The following is a 17,889-nucleotide window of genomic DNA, read 5'->3' on the forward strand; positions in this document are numbered from 1 at the left end:
CTATTAACTGGATTTAATGAGAAAACTGAGTATGATTGTTGCTTTGATGCAAATCTGTCACTTCTTGATAATTAGGTGAGTATTGGCACTAATGCAATAGATCAGCCAATCAGGATTCAGTAGTTTTGAAAAGAAAGCCATTTGAGAGCTATGCAACGCGAGTCTGCCGTATACATCAATTGTTGCTTGTAAAGAGATTATCCAACTCTAAGGAATTCTGTAACGAAAGGCACAGTCAAAACATTGTCAAAACCGAACATTGATGTGGCGTGGTTTTGAAATTTAAGTAATTATGCAAGCATTTTGAACCAAACTTATAGCAACAGAACGAGTACATCCAGGGTTTCGTGGGTTCAATAAAACCACTTTGAACTTAGAAGCCGGCCAATTGACGGCTTGTAGATCTTCGGAATGGTTTTCTTATGAATTAAAACACCCTTCTAGATCGCAATTACAGCATTGCTGAGAACATAGATAAGAGATGCTGTGCTTTATTTGTGCTCAACAACTTTTTTTTTTTATTTCCCGTCTAGAGTCAAACGAGAGCCTTCACTTGGGCAATGTTCACCGAAAACATGTGCTTTAAGTCAGCAGTCCATTACTTTTCTTGCGAACTTTAGAAGCACACTAGCATACACACATTGGCACCAGTCGGGCCAAGACGGGACGCTAGCACAGTCTATTACCCGTGCAGTTCAGCAACCATGGACAGCTGTTTCGTCCTTATTAGGACTCGTCAGCATGGCATAGCCGGTTTGCCTCAGTTAAACTTCATCGGCAAAAAAACTGCAGGGCGACTTCGACTCGAACGAAGTGCTTTAAACCACAGCTTAGATCCATGTGGGATCTAGAGCTGCGACCGGGCTAGCGTGATGCCAATTGTGCGGATCACGCATGCGACCTTTGCTAGTCTAAAACTCCGTCGGATAGCCAAACTATCCTTGCGAGTATGTATACATAAATGTGAACTTTAGAAGCACACTAGCATACACACATTGGCACCAGTCGGGCCAAGACGGGACGCTAGCACAGTCTATTACCCGTGCAGTTCAGCAACCATGGACAGCTGTTTCGTCCTTATTAGGACTCGTCAGCATGGCATAGCCGGTTTGCCTCAGTTAAACTTCATCGGCAAAAAAACTGCAGGGCGACTTCGACTCGAACGAAGTGCTTTAAACCACAGCTTAGATCCATGTGGGATCTAGAGCTGCGACCGGGCTAGCGTGATGCCAATTGTGCGGATCACGCATGCGACCTTTGCTAGTCTAAAACTCCGTCGGATAGCCAAACTATCCTTGCGAGTATGTATACATAAATGTGAACTTTAGAAGCACACTAGCATACACACATTGGCACCAGTCGGGCCAAGACGGGACGCTAGCACAGTCTATTACCCGTGCAGTTCAGCAACCATGGACAGCTGTTTCGTCCTTATTAGGACTCGTCAGCATGGCATAGCCGGTTTAGTTTAACTGAGGCAAACCGGCTATGCCATGCTGACGAGTCCTAATAAGGACGAAACAGCTGTCCATGGTTGCCGAACTGCACGGGTAATAGACTGTGCTAGCGTCCCGTCTTGGCCCGACTGGTGCCAATGTGTGTATGCTAGTGTGCTTCTAAAGTTCACATTTATGTATACATACTCGCAAGGATAGTTTGGCTATCCGACGGAGTTTTAGACTAGCAAAGGTCGCATGCGTGATCCGCACAATTGGCATCACGCTAGCCCGGTCGCAGCTCTAGATCCCACATGGATCTAAGCTGTGGTTTAAAGCACTTCGCTCGAGTCGAAGTCGCCCTGCAGTTTTTTTGCCGATGAAGTTTAACTGAGGCAAACCGGCTATGCCATGCTGACGAGTCCTAATAAGGACGAAACAGCTGTCCATGGTTGCCGAACTGCACGGGTAATAGACTGTGCTAGCGTCCCGTCTTGGCCCGACTGGTGCCAATGTGTGTATGCTAGTGTGCTTCTAAAGTTCACTTTTCTTGCAATATCCAACGGCCACGTTCCATTCTACAATTCTTAAAAAAAGGCTTCAATTTATTCGGTGACACTGTTCAGCTTTGCGCTATACGGACGCATGGAAATGTGTGATAAATTTAGGATATGGCCAGTTATACATATGTGATAATAAATTGGGTACTTTTTTTTAGGTTTGGCATCTTAGCTAAGAGAGAAATCTCCTGTGTCCAAAAGACAAAAAAGTTTCTTACAAAAGTACGCGAGTAAAACTGTTCCGCGAGATGTACCCAGCGCAATGTGTAGATCCAGAAAATATCCATACCCCCCCCCCCCCCCATTTAGGGAATTGGAAATTCCGGGGGGGGGGGGGGGGGGGGCTCAAACGCCCAGGAATTTCCAGAGGGGAGGGGGAGTAAAATTCAATTTTTCCTTAATAGTTACTGTATTTATTTTTTTCCAGGGTGTTGAAATGAAATATTTTCTGGAACTATACAATCCAAGTTTTTCTTCGTGTGCGAAATTATTCTTTGCAATCGTCTTCAAATACTTCAAAAGTGAAGGGTCAAGATTTTGAAGATATCAAAAGCATAGGCTCAAAAAGAAAAGAAAAGAACGAACTAAGCATCAAAATGGTCTTCCACTATTATTATCGCTGTACGAATATTCTATTTTTGCTTCCACGTCACTAGTTCCCAGGCTTTTATAGCGGTGACATCACCACGGTGCCATTTCAAAACAACATGGCGGCCGCCGAGGAGCCAGAAAGACCCTCTAAAGAAAAAGTGAGTAAAATTCATGAATCCCTCGGTAAATTTTAAAACTAGAAGGAAGAGATTTTAAAATAATTACGGTTATCTGTTGATGCGAAGATTTGATTGTCTTATTTCAAATTTTCTTTGTTGTTTAGGTTGTTTTTTGCCAAGACGGTGTTTTCGTTCACACCGCTGTACCGATTACAACACACAGCGCAAATATTATACCGGGTAGAGTTACGATCATCGAAAAGGTAAACATTCCATTATCAAATCAATCATGACGCCTTCCCTTTTTTCTTGGTAACCAGCCCCAATTTTATCATAAAATATGTCACCTTTGCATATCATGTGATCTTTAACTTTAAATAGAATCTTTTGACTCAAATTCGTATCGGTTGTACTCTTGCTTTCTCTGACAATATGTTTTACTTTATCACAACTTTCGTGGATCAATACAAGTAAGCTCTTCTCTCCCAAAAAGTGTCTGCATATTTGTTTTTCATTGGAAGGTGATGAACTCTGGAGTCCACCCCCCCCCCCCCCCCCTTTCCCATGACATACCTAACCAATCTCAGTTAATCTATACCATACTTTTAACTACAGTCTGTCTGTCATCACCCATTGCAGATCTTCCTCTCCCAATAAAATACACAAGACTCCCTTAGACTAGACATGCGTTAATGGTGTTTAAAGCGGAGCTCCAAACGACCAAATCTTTGCTTATTTTCGCTTAATAATTAAAGAATTATTAAATATGAAATTATTATTTTTATGTTTTTGGCGATGTTTTTTTACATCACACCTACCGAGTTGTGTTGTCACATGTTTCTTCAATGAATATAATGAATATATATATATAGGAAAAAAACACGCGAACTACTGTTTCATCTCTACAAGCCTGTTTCGTGGTTGCCCACTCATCAGGAGATTTATTAAGAATATATATACTACCATCACTTATATACTATCTATTGCATGAGCAACACCTCATCGATGACGTCACGCATCACATGACCATATCTTGGCACCGCCCTTGACACATACATGACACCGACCAAGTTTGGTTGTTATACAATGTTTCTTTCACGAGATATGAATGTTTTTGATTTTGATGATGCCAGCATATTTTGCTTCTAGTGATGTCATTGATGATGCATAATCACATGACCATATTGGAGCACCCCCCTTGACACCCACATGATACCTACCGAGTGTGGTTCTGAAACAATGTTTCTTTCAAGAGATATGAATGTTTTTACTTTTAATCATGTTTTTTGCTTTAAGTGACGTCATCGATGACGTCACACAACATGTGACCATATTTGCACCCCCCTTGACACCCACATAACACCTACCAGGTTTGGTTGCCATATGATGTTTTCTTCGTGAAGTATAAATATTTTTTTTATTCTGATGACGTCAGCATATTTATGCTACTTGTGACGTCATCGATAACGTCACAAATCACGTGACCACAGATTCGCACCTCCCTTGACACATACATGACCCCTGCCATGTTTGGTTGTCATATGATGCTTTTAAGGGACGGACGGACGGATATACCACTTTTTCTTAGGTATAGGTCTCCACTCACTTCATGGGAGCTCTGCTATTGTCTGGTTAATTGTAATTCCTTTTTTTTTTCCTATTTCAGAATAATAACACATTTGTAGATTGGTCACCATGTCACTACAGTGAGCAAGAGTATGAATTACAAAGCAGTGATTATTCAGAGTGGAACCTTATCACTGAGAGCAAACAACCAAATGGTAAACATATATCTAGAATTTTAAGCCTGAATGGTAAACATATATCTAGAATTTTAAGCCCAAATGGTGTACTTATATCTAGAATTTTAAGTCTGGATGGTGTACTTATATCTAGAATTTTAAGCCCAAAATGGCATACTTATATCTAGAATTTTAAGCCCAAATGGTCGCTTATATCTATAATTTTAAGCCCAAATGGTACTCTTATATTTAGAATTCAAATCCCAAATGCTATAATTATATTTAGATTTTTATGCCCAAATAGTATGCCAAATAAATATCTAGATTTTTAACTTATTTGGTAACTCTTCTTAATTCTAATTAGTTGCTATGAACCTCCTTTTCTATTGAGTACTCTCTTTAAGTATATCTTACCTACTTATTTAGAATCAACAAAAGAGCCCAAAGAAAAAAAGAGACACAAGTATGCCATTCATTTCAACACAAGGGAGCTGAACTCTATCCGTCGCTCAGATCCCAAGCTTGCCTGGTCATATGTGGTATTTATGCTAAAAGACAGTACCACGCTCCCTGCTTTACATTTCCACTCTGGGGGAATACAGGCTATGATCAGGACCTTGCAGAGATATATCTGGCTTACAAGGTAGAAGTCAGTAGATTTATTTGACTGTTTTTATATACAGCTAATCTTGAAAATGTAAAAATACCATTGACAAATGTAGAATCTCAGGTGTGTGACAGACAGTTATTAGTAGACTGCATGCAAAAAGCTCTGAATTCAAATATGCAACAACTTTTTCCCAGCAAGTATATAGTAATGAGAAATGTCTGGCACGTGATGAAGCTGGTTACTGTAATATATTTTCTAATTTTTTTGCTATTCACCAAAAATGGTATTCGACTCAGCCAAATTTTCGTCTTTAATAAGACTTCTTCAGGGCAGACTGAAGAAGGTGAATCATTATTTCCATCTTTAATAAGACTTCTTCAGGGCAGACTGAAGAAGGTGAATTGTTATAAAGGTTTTTAGTCTTATTAAAGACAAAAATTTGGCAGAGTCGAATACCAGTTTTTGGTGTATTGTATTTATTCTACTGGTTCACGAACACAACTGTTTGGGCTTTTTGTATTTATTCTTAGTTTTTTGTTTGCACCAAAGGTCAGCTAATAATCATAAGCTCTTTGTGGTTGATGAGGAACACAAAGCCCTGCGTAAATCCCTGGACGAGCTCCAGATTTTCCAGGAAGGGCCACCACCAGCTTCCTACTTGTCGGTAAGTACAAGCAACAGCACCCTACTTGTTGGTATATACCACCACCAGCATCCTACTTGTTGGTATATACCACCACCAGCATCCTACTTGTTGGTATATACCACCACCAGCATCTTACTTGTTGGTATGTACCACCAACAGCATCCTACTTGTCGGTATATACCACCACCAGCATCCTACTTGTCGGTATATACCACCACCAGCATCTTACTTGTTGGTATATACCACCACCAGCATCCTACTTGTTGGTATATACCACCACCAGCATCCTACTTGTTGGTATATACCACCACCAGCATCCTACTTGTTGGTTTATACCACCATCAGCATCCTACTTGTTGGTATATACCACCACCAGCATCTTACTTGTTGGTATATACCACCACCAGCATCTTACTTTGTTGGTATGTACCACCACCAGCATCCTACTTGTTGGTATATACCACCACCAGCATCCTACTTGTTGGTATATACCACCACCAGCATCCTACTTGTTGGTATATACCACCACCAGCGTCCTACTTGTTGGTATATACCACCACCAGCATCCTACTTGTTGGTATATACCACCACCAGCATCCTACTTGTTGGTATATACCACCACCAGCATCCTACTTGTTGGTATGTACCACCACCAGCATCCTACTTGTTGGTATATACCACCACCAGCATCCTACTTGTTGGTATATACCACCACCAGCATCTTACTTGTTGGTATATACCACCACCAGCATCTTACTTGTTGGTATATACCACCACCAGCATCCTACATGTTGGTATATACCACCACCAGCATCCTACTTGTTGGTATATACCACCACCAGCATCTTACTTGTTGGTATATACCACCACCAGCATCCTACTTGTTGGTATATACCACCACCAGCATCCTACTTGTTGGTTTATACCACCACCAGCATCCTACTTGTTGGTATATACCACCACCAGCATCCTACTTGTTGGTATATACCACCACCAGCATCCTACTTGTTGGTATATACCACCACCAGCATCCTACTTGTTGGTATATACCACCACCAGCATCCTACTTTTTGGTATATACCACCACTAGCATCGTAATTGTTGGTATGTACCACCACCAGCATCCTACTTGTTGGTATATACCACCACCAGCATCCTACTTGTTGGTATATACCACCACCAGCATCCTACTTGTTGGTATATACCACCACCAGCATCCTACTTGTTGGTATATACCACCACCAGCATTCTACTTGTTGGTATATACCATCACCAGCATCCTACTTGTTGGTTTATACCACCACCAGCATCCTACTTGTTGGTATATACCACCACCAGCATCCTACTTGTTGGTTTATACCACCACCAGCATCCTACTTGTTGGTTTATACCACCACCAGCATCCTATTGTTGGTATATACCACCACCAGCATCCTACTTGTTGGTATTTACCACCACCAGCATCCTACTTGTTGGTATATACCACCACCAGCATCCTACTTGTTGGTATATACCACCACCAGTATTCTACTTGTTGGTATGTACCACCACCAGCATCCTACTTGTTGTTATATACCACCACCAGCATCCTACTTGTTGGTATATACCACCACCAGCATCCTACTTGTTGGTATATACCACCACCAGCATCCTACTTGTTGGTATATACCACCACCACCATCCTACTTGTCGGTATGTACCACCACCAGCATCCTACTTGTCCGTATATACCACCACCAGCATCCTACTTGTTGGTATATACCACCACCAGCATCCTACTTGTTGGTATATACCACCACCAGCATCCTACTTGTTGGTATATACCACCACCACCATCCTACTTGTCGGTATGTACCACCACCAGCATCCTACTTGTTGGTGTATACCACCACCAGCATCCTACATGTTGGTATATACCACCACCAGCATCCTACTTGTCCGTATATACCACCACCAGCATCCTACTTGTTGGTTTATACCACCACCAGCATCCTACTTGTTGGTATATACCACCACCAGCATCCTACTTGTTGGTATATACCACCACCAGCATCCTACTTGTTGGTATGTACCACCACCAGCATCCTACTTGTTGGTATATACCACCACCAGCATCCTACTTGTTGGTATATACCACCACCAGCATCCTACTTGTTGGTATGTACCACCACCAGCATCCTACTTGTTGGTATATACCACCACCAGCATCCTACTTGTTGGTTTATACCACCACCAACATCCTATTGTTGGTATATACCACCACCAGCATCCTACTTGTTGGTATATATCACCACCAGCATCCTACTTGTTGGTATATACCACCACCAGCATCCTACTTGTTGGTATGTACCACCACCAGCATCCTATTGTTGGTATATACCACCACCAGCATCCTACTTGTTGGTATGTACCACCACCAGCATCCTATTGTTGGTATATACCACCACCAGCATCCTACTTGTTGGTATATACCACCACCAGCATCCTACTTGTTGGTATATACCACCACCAGCATCCTACTTTTTGGTATATACCACCACTAGCATCCTACTTGTTGGTATGTACCACCACCAGCATCCTACTTGTTGGTATATACCACCACCAGCATCCTACTTGTTGGTTTATACCACCACCAACATCCTATTGTTGGTATATACCACCACCAGCATCCTACTTGTTGGTATATACCACCACCAGCATCCTACTTGTTGGTATGTACCACCACCAGCATCCTACTTGTTGGTATATACCACCACCAGCATCCTACTTGTTGGTAAATATTACATTTTCCTACCTGACAGTATCCCAAAATGCCTTCCAAAAATCTCTCATACATTTAGCAGTGATTTGCTGTTTTTTTTTTTTTTTTTTTTCCGGGGGGGGGGGGGGGGGTTGTTCAGTAATAGGCATCGTGTAAAAATTCTAAGATTTGGTGAAAGGGGTACAACAGTGTGTGACTGTCTTCCTAAAGTACTGAGTATTTTTTGTTTCAGCGATTTGTCAACAATGCCTATTATGATGGGATGGACGCTCTATCAAAGGTTACACGGTACTTCAGGGATACAATGGACATTATTCAAGCCACGGGGATTGAGCAGGATGACTTGGCCCTCCCACCCCCTGCAGCCCATTACAAGAAAGATGCAGAGTTCGAGGATCTGGGCGCTGTTTCTTGTAGCACAAGGGAACAGCTAAAGCCTACTATTCCAGCCAGGGTGAGCTAGGGAAAGATTGGGTGTCTTGGGTCCAACAGCTTCTCTACTCTACTTCTTCAGACCCGTACCCAAGGGGGTGCAGGGGATGCAAAAGCACTCCCATACAATGGCAGAAAGTCCATTTTTGGTTCTCAATAGACATGCCAATTTGTAGACAAAACTATAAAGCATAAGCTAGTATATCAATCCATAGGTCAAACTTTTTTGCAGCCAAATCCGACAATAAAAGTCTCGTGGAGATAGTGCAAAGGCACTAAAAAATCACTTTTGTTCTTTCGGTTGTGGTCAGATATTTATCAGAAAACTCACTCCCTCCACTCCCCTCCCCCCAGAAAAAGAAGGTCCATTTTTAACGATGTCGCACCCCCAAGAAAAATGGTACGGGGCTGTTGCCACCAAGGCAAAGGCTCAAGAGTGTTAGCAAATTAAAATGGAAGAATAAAAGTTTTTAATAACACGAACTTCATAACTAGGACGATTCCATCAAGATGTGATGTGATGTGCTTAAAAGTATTTCTACACCTTAGCGATTGACTAGTAAAGCTCATTGGTTTACAAAACTATCCCGATGGCAATGGAAGCATGTGTTGATTTGTAGCCCATTGTCCCGACATTCTGAAAAAGTATGTCAATCTATCACTGCATTGTTGCAACAAAGATTATTCCTTTAAAGCATACTAAAATTTAAATATATATATATAAATCCCCTGATGAGTGGGCAACCACGAAACAGACCTGTAGGGAAACCTATGTAGTTTGTATTTTTCTCAAACCAACACTATATATACACTATTTATATATATATATATATATATATTGAGCACTTTCATAGAAAGTGCTCAATACTCGAAAGTAGAGCGGTGTATAGTGTTGGTTTGAGAAAAATACAAACTACATAGGTTTCTCTAAATATATATATATATATATATTTAGAGAAACATCCTTTTTAATCTTTTTAATTTCCGTTAGTTTTGATTAGCTTCGAAACCTTTAATCAAAATTAATTTGGATTATTGTATTTTATTATTATTATGTTTTTGTGCGTTTTCAAAGAAATATTTTATATTTATAGCGTGACCTGGGAGAAGCACCACAGGTATCCCGAGAAGAGCCATTATCAGAGGATGAGTGGCGGACGATGCTGGACAAGTCAGGGCGGGTCATCAACATAAAGAAATTACACGAAAGAATATTCAGAGGGGTAAGAAATTTCATAAAAGATTATTCAAAGGCGTAAGAAATAACATGAAAGGATAATCAGAGGGATAAGAAATTACACAAAAGATTATTCAGAGAGATAAAAAAAACATGAAGAATTTTCAGAGAGGTAAAAAAAACATGAAGAATTTTCAGAGGTAAAAAAAACATGAAGAATTTTCAGAGAGGTAAAAAAACATGAAGAATTTTCAGAGAGGTAAAAAAAAAACATGAAGAATTTTCAGAGGGGTAAGAAATTACATAAAAAAATATTCAGAGGGGTAAGAAATTACATAAAGAATATTCAATATAACACAAAGAATTTTAAAGTGTCAAGAAACTACGTGAAAGAATTTTCCGAAGAATATTCAGACGGGTATAAAGAAATTTCCCAAAAGATATTCAGAAGGTAAAAAAATACACAAAAGAATATTCAGAGGGGTAAAAATTTACACAATAAAGAGGGGGGAAAAAGACGACAGAAAACATAGAGGGGTAATTATTTTAATTAATTACATTGTGAAATACTGTTTGTTGTTTTACATTTTGAAAATTAACTATTCAGGTTTTTTTTAGAATACAAAGACAGAGGTGTACTGTGGGTAGGGTAGAGCTTCAAGCTGATCCACTGGTCCTCGTATAAATAAACACTCATCTTTCAGGGTATCTCCCCATCTTTGCGTGGCGATGTCTGGCGCTTTCTTCTTGGTTACTACAAATATGGCTGCACATTTGAATCTCGGAAAACCCTCTGCCGCGCTAAAGAGTAAGTGTACAATGAGCAGAAGACAGATAGTACAATGAACAGATAGACATTTGGGGCGATGGAGGGCGAAGGAGCGGGTTATTATAGGGGTTGAATAAAAATCTCAGACAATTAGGATAGATATGATAGACTTATTAAAGGGAATGATTCTGATATTATTAATTGTAGGTACAGTAAGAGTAGATTCCAAAAGCCTGTAAAAAGCTATCTTCATAGCGGTAGATTTATGTCTTCAAGGTTTACTTATGTATTTAAAAAAATACCTAAGTAAGTAGTCGTGTTCTTGAACCAGGGTAATGAATATGCTTTAACAAAGAGTGGTAGTGGATACTGTCACATGTTTTTTTTTTTTTTTTTTTTTTTGTAGAGACGAGTACCAAACGATGAAAATGCAATGGCAGACAATTTCTGCCAAACAGGAGAAGCGCTTTGCTGAATTTCGTGAGCGGAAACAGTTAGTAGGTGAGTGCAAAGGGGGGGGGGGGTGCTCTCCAATAAATACATTTTTTTAACAATAGAGAGAGTGGTCCATACGGGAACGGAACACAGCTTTGATCAAGATTTTAGCTTTTTGGAGGAAGGAAAACCGTATAACTCAGAAAAAAACACCTTGAGGCAACGACAAAAATAGGCCCGTAAAACGCGCATGTAGCGCGAACTCGAACTCGGAACCCAGTGGTCAGAGACACAGGCACTACAGCCAACTGCGCCACTCACCTTTTTCTTGTTCTAAGCTATTGTTTTATTGTGATCTGCAGATAAGGATGTGACTCGAACAGACCGGACACACCCTTACTATGTGGAGAAAGAGACGGAGAACGACAACGTGCGCAAGCTGTACGATGTTCTCATGACATACTGCATGTATAACTTTGACTTGGGTAAGTTAATACAGGGTTTGACTTGGGTCTTTTTTTGCTCCGACCAAGGGCAGACGCTCGACAGTTTCACAGAGGCGTTCGACATACGTTTTCAACGTTGTGTTGATTTATAGCTTGTCTTCGCCACGCCTACGCAGATCATCTACGCAGACTATCTACAGCTTGTCTGTAGTCTTTCTAGTTATACCATTTCTTTTACCTTGACAGATTTGTAAAAAAAAAGCCAACAAGAATGTGAGAGACGTGCATTTTTGATTGACATAAACTGATTCACTAGTCAACCAGCGAGGCAAAGAGAAGCTTCGGTGCGCATCATACCATGTCGGAATCCTCCTAGTTTGTGTACATCAAACCTGCCGTAATTCCCGCATGCTACCTTTCTCTAGACATTAGGGACTTTAAGCAACGACGACGGCAACGTGGACGACGACGGCAGAAAACAATTGGATTTGATTCTGAATTCAATAGCAGCACGTGGAAATGCGTTTTGTCTGATACATTTTAGCCGTTTTCCATAAAACCACGACGTGAAAACTCCAACTTTCACGGTCTATTGAGGACGCGGACGTTTGCACTGTGAACTCCCAACCACGTTCGCTACTGTAGAAATAATGTCCTTAGTTTATTTTTATCTGTTTCTGACTATAATTTTTAGCTTATTCCATTGCGGTTAAATTATAATTGATCGCCAAGCGCCAACGCATCTTTTTCGATCTCGTTGTCCTAGCCGTCGCCGTCGTTCTTGCTTAAGGTCCCTATTAGGGACTAGGGCTACGGCTAGGACAGTGACACTTTAACGTCTGGCGACAAATTCCACAATAGTTTCGATAAAATTACCTATAGTAGACTTTATATTCAGGAACAAACAGAAATTAACCGTAAACTTAATTTCTACAATAGGAAACAGAGAAAGGTAAATTTATACTCCAACCGACCACGTATTCGCCAGACCGTAAAACTTGGAATTTCACGTCGTGTTTTGGCGGAGAACGGTTGGAAATCTATCAGACAAAGCGCATTTTCACGTGCAGCCTTTCAATTCTCAAATTAATTCCATTGTTTTTTACTGTCGCCGTACTCGTATCTCAAATACCCTATTAAAGAGCTTAAGCAAGTCAACACGAACGGCACCAAAAACGGCGCGCGCGCTCACGAATTGCTGAAAAACGGCGTTGACGTCCGTGACAGGAAATCTCGAACGGCATTTTCCCTATTTTTACGTTCTACGCGCGCGGTCACGGACGTCAACGCCTTTTTTCAGCAATTCATAAGCGCGCGCGCCGTTTTTGATTCCGTTCACGTGTTGACTTGCTTTAGCTCTCTATTGTCTCGTTGTCCACGGTAGCGCGTCCCACTTCACACATTTCAAAGGCCATGAAATAACGGTAAAGCGTTTCTTATTGTAGGCTATGTCCAAGGGATGAGCGACCTCCTATCCCCGGTGCTTTTCTTGGTCGAGAACGAAGTTGATGCTTTCTGGTGCTTCGTCGGGCTGATGGAGAAAATGGTGAGCGGATATTTCCAGCTACCGGTATCAGGACTGGATTGTAGAATAGATCAGTTGGTTATCACAAGGTTGTAATGTAATGTTTAGTATCTAGAATAAATTAACATAGCGAGGCATGATGAAATGCGCTTCATCTGTAACTGGCGTTACTAGTCAGTGTGTAGGTATGAACTGCTCGACGCAGTTCACAATCATAAGTGTGAGTTAGTGTGGAAGCAATGTCGTTGAAGATGGTACCACCGGCCAGCGTCCGCAGCGGTTCTTTTACGTCACCCGATACAGATTGTTGAAATATGGGACCTCCGGCTTATGGCTGGTTTCTATGATTACTTTCGATCGCGGCTAATTGGACCGTACAGTTGCCACCTATCGCATTCCAATCTCAAAATGATTCCATACGATCGCACACGATCACCTTCGATGATATGGAAACCAGCCTTAAACGTTCTCATCCGATACGACGAGGGATTCACAGTCCCCAATCTAGAGATGCAGGTTCAAACAAATAAACAAACGAACGAACGAACGAATGAACGATCAAACGAACGAACGAACGAACGAACGAACGAACGAACGGACGAACGATCAAACGAACGAACGAACGAACGAACGAACGAACGAACGAACGAACGAACGAACGAACGAACGAACGAACGAACGAACGAACGAACGGACGAACGATCAAACGAACGAAAAAGCAAGCAAGCAAACAAAAAAGCAAGCAACCAAGCAAGCAAACAAAAAAGCAAGCAAACAAACAACAAAAACATATAAACAACAACAACCAAACAAAACAAAAAAAGTTGACCTGACCCGTGCTTGAAGTCTGGTCCTCTCGCTTGAGAGACGAAGCCTGTACCACTGAGCTTTCGCGACACTCTGTTTCAGGCGCATAACTTTGACGAGAATCAGGAAGGTATGAAGATGCAGCTACATCAGCTGGGCGTCCTGCTCAAGTTCGTCGATCCCGGGTTCTACACCTATCTTGGTATGTTTTTCATTTTTTGTTCATTTTAGCGCCCAGCTTCCAATAAGACCCCCGCTTCTAATTAGCGCCTCCTATCGTAAATGTTATAAGCGCCCCTCCCTCCTAAAAAGAATAAAAACAAATGAAAATAAGTAAGACCGAGTGCAAGGTTTAAACCACATTGTCACCAGTTTTTTTTTTTCCGGAGGGCCGACTGAAACCTCAACCGTTACTAGAATCTAATCCGCGCTATTTAACAGGCCGTCTCCGGTCTGAATTATCAATCACATCGTCAAAGAAACTTCCAAAAGACACACTGCTTTCACGATTTTGAAATATTTTTTTCGCGTTTTCGTTAAAAATCGTCGGAGATTGTATGCGGCTTTAATCACTCACAAGTTTCACTTCTTCTTTAAGATTGGATTCGAGACTTCTTCACATAATTTCAATTTGAATATTGTATAAGATAATTAAGAAAGTGTGGAAGGCAGTGTCTCTTTAAGTGTCCACACCTCTTTTTCAACAGAGAAGCACGACTCTGGGAACTTGTACTTCTGCTTTCGGTGGCTACTTATCTGTTTCAAGAGAGAGTTCAGCTTCGATGACATAATGACCCTTTGGGAGGTACGTTCTGAAAGCATTTTTATTTCTAAATTACATGAGGACTATTAGCGTTGAATATTAAAAACCAAAAAGCAAGACAAATCCCTTGCTACGCGGTAAGCTAAAGTTTCTTAGTTTGGCGATTCTGCGTTTTCAAGCAGAATCACCATCGTGTGTTTTTGTTTTATCAATCGAGAAACAACGAATGAGAATAGTAATGGCATAAGGGAGCAGTTATTTAATACCCTGAAGGGGATTTTGACGCGGGATACCTTAATTTGATACCCCTCCCCCTCCCCCCACATTTGTGTAACAAAGGCCCCCCTCTCCTCTCTCTCTCTCTCTCTTTAGAGTCCCGTTTTCCGAAGCCCAACCTTTGGGTGTTAATTTTTTCGGACTCCTCCCACCATACTTCAGGGTATTTTATTAATACTCTCTGATTAGCCGGTTAATCGTTGCATTTCAGGCATTCTGGACGCAGAACTTGTCGCCTAATTTCCACTTGATCGTCTGTTTGGCAATCTTGGACAGGCACAGACAGGTTATCATGGAGTGTCAGTTTGGATTCAACGAGATTCTCAAGGTACCGCACGGATTGCGTATTTAAATTATCACCGTCAGCCGCCATTTTGTCAGCAGAAAAATAGCAGGTGTGACAGGAGCAAAAAATGGCAAAGTTCAAATTGTAAGGTCGTGTTACCTTATATTCGCTTGATTTTTTGCTTAGATGTTCCTTGTGTAATATATAACAAAATAAGCTTTAGTATTTTTTGGTAGATAATCCGTACTTGAGATATTGCAAATTGTAAGGCTCTTGATTTGTCTTAAATTGCCCAATTTGGGCGAGATTGCTACTTTTTTCATGATTTATGGCATCTTTGCTCAATCATATCTCAAGAACGGATCATCCACCAAAAAATACAAAAGCTTATTTTGTTTTATATTGTGCAAGGAACCTCTAGACAAAATATCAACAAAATATAAGCTAACACAACCTTACAATTTTAATTTTGCAATTTTTTGCTCCTGTCAGCAGGTGTACCATCGGCTGATTTGGGGAAGCTATTGTGTTGTTTTGCTGGATGAAGTATAGAGCTTTCTTCTGATGTTGAAAGAAAACAATTAAAACGTGTGGTTGACTCGGGCTCTTCAAGCGATAAAGGTGTAACAGTGTTTGTATCACACCAAAATATCGCTCATTTTCTCATGTGTGCTCAGGTTTTCTGAGAAACTGCCAATTTATTAAACAAGCCTTTGCCTCAAGAGAATAATTGTGAACACTGAAACATTTTAGATGTAAAGTGCACACGCTTTACTCATTTAGCTTCCTTTTGGAATGCTCATTGCAGCTATCATGCGATGGAAAAACAACAAAAATTGTAACTTATAACTTTTTATGTTTTTCAGTACGTTAACGAGCTCGCTTACCAGATAGATGTCCAGGAGACTCTTATCAAATCCGAGACACTATGTTGCCAGCTTCTCACCCTACCAGACCTCCCAGACGATGTCCGGGCCATCGTGTCCGGACGCAACGCGTCGGTCATGACACCGGACATCGAGCGACCTGATCCCTTACTACTGCTCATGCGCCGACACACTGACAAGCTACTTCCGGTTAAGGAGAACACTGCGCATGCCTCGACTAATGGAACCACTGATACTGCTGACAATGGACTCTCGGAGTCGGTGATGAATGATTTGAGTATTATTAATAGCGACGGGACTTACCAAGAGGGGGCGGAACCTGGCCAGGGCGTGTCCCTGAACGTCCAGGACCCCGCCTCAGATGATGAGATCATCGTTCTGTCCGAAGGCGCAGAGAATATATTCTAAACACCAGTCTGAGACACCATGTTAAAGAAGAGAAACAAAACACAGAAATACTAGTATATCTGTTAACTTGTTAAAAAAAAAATACACAGATTTACGCCTTCACTTTAGACCGGGCGGGTCCAGGGGAATATTGGGGAGGTGGTGTTGCCCCTTCGGTGGAGAATCCCTTTGGGCGGAAATTTTAAGAACGGAGGCCATACCTTTTTCAAATTGATGCCCCCTTTAGAGGGGTTGCCTATTTCTCATTCCAAAAATCATGAATCTGCCCTTAACCTGTTAACATATCCCTACTCTTTTTTATTTGAACGTCATTTCCTCGGCCCCTAGATACCACTGTTTAGATACTGCAATAACATTTGAATGTTGCCGCTAAACAACCACAGTTTTGAGTTATTGAGAAAAAGAGGCTTCGATAACTGAGGCTAAGGTATCTTAATTAAGTCACCGACTAACAAAAAGTGATGAAAAAACTGCATAGTTTTGACAAATTAATTGGGAACATGTATAGATCTTTATGAGATAAACAAAAAATAATCAATGTTATTAATGAAATTAAAAGCTTTTTTTATTTAGTCTTTGTCCACAATTATCATTCATTATTCAAATCGCATTAGTGGTCTAATAAAATTACTGCATTCAGTGCGCGCCTGGTACATTTGAATGTTGCCGCTAAACAACCACAGTTTTGAGTTATTGAGAAAAAGAGGCTTCGATAACTGAGGCTAAGGTATCTTTTAATTAAGTCACCGACTAACAAAAAGTGATGAAAAAACTGCATAGTTTTGACAAATTAAGTGGGAACATGTATAGATCTTTATGAGATAAACAATGTGTGTTTGTCCACAGTCATTCATTATTCAAATCGCATTTGTGGTCTAATAAAATTTTCTGCATTCACCTATTTCAAATAAGGTCGCACTCGATAATCTATGTGTTGTAACCCGCGGTGGCTCATAGGTAGCGTATAAACGGCTGAATTCTTGTATCTAGAAGCTATGTGAACTTTCATAAGAAAATGAACAAGAATTTTAAGTTTTTGAAACCAGAATTTACGCTTGATACCATTTAAACTTGATACCCATAAAGCCCTGCGGGTTACAATTAACATATTCTCCAAGTGCAACCTTATTTTATGTAGGTATATCCAGTAATGTATTATGGAAAAAGCATAGTATTTGAAGATTATTTAATAAGAAATGACCCACTTTGAGGG

At 40.8% G+C, this 17,889-nt stretch overlaps 1 protein-coding gene across 1 annotated transcript; it reads left to right on the top strand.

The window, feature by feature from the left end:
* The first annotated feature begins 2,647 nt into the window (after positions 1 to 2,647).
* Positions 2,648 to 17,248, top strand: LOC5522342 (TBC1 domain family member 15). The gene is made up of 15 exons (XM_032367715.2): positions 2,648 to 2,745; positions 2,871 to 2,969; positions 4,373 to 4,487; positions 4,875 to 5,091; positions 5,608 to 5,722; positions 8,698 to 8,919; positions 9,992 to 10,120; positions 10,779 to 10,882; positions 11,250 to 11,344; positions 11,641 to 11,763; positions 13,170 to 13,270; positions 14,159 to 14,258; positions 14,764 to 14,861; positions 15,307 to 15,423; positions 16,248 to 17,248. The coding sequence occupies exons 1-15, from the start codon at positions 2,704 to 2,706 to the stop codon at positions 16,674 to 16,676; spliced, it is 2,106 nt and encodes a 701-aa protein (XP_032223606.1). The 5' UTR covers positions 2,648 to 2,703; the 3' UTR covers positions 16,677 to 17,248.
* Positions 17,249 to 17,889: the final 641 nt, after the last annotated feature.

Source organism: Nematostella vectensis, chromosome 15 (genome assembly GCF_932526225.1).
Source record: "Nematostella vectensis chromosome 15, jaNemVect1.1, whole genome shotgun sequence".
Lineage (NCBI taxonomy): Eukaryota > Metazoa > Cnidaria > Anthozoa > Actiniaria > Edwardsiidae > Nematostella > Nematostella vectensis.

Bases quoted from the DNA above. Each gene is read 5' to 3' on its own strand.
- LOC5522342 (XM_032367715.2), top strand. From the start codon at position 2,704: ATGGCGGCCGCCGAGGAGCCAGAAAGACCCTCTAAAGAAAAA. The intron at 10,121-10,778 runs GTAAGAAATTTC...CTCATCTTTCAG, and splicing joins ACGAAAGAATATTCAGAGGG to GGTATCTCCCCATCTTTGCG. The intron at 10,883-11,249 runs GTAAGTGTACAA...TTTTTTTTGTAG, and splicing joins ACCCTCTGCCGCGCTAAAGA to AGACGAGTACCAAACGATGA.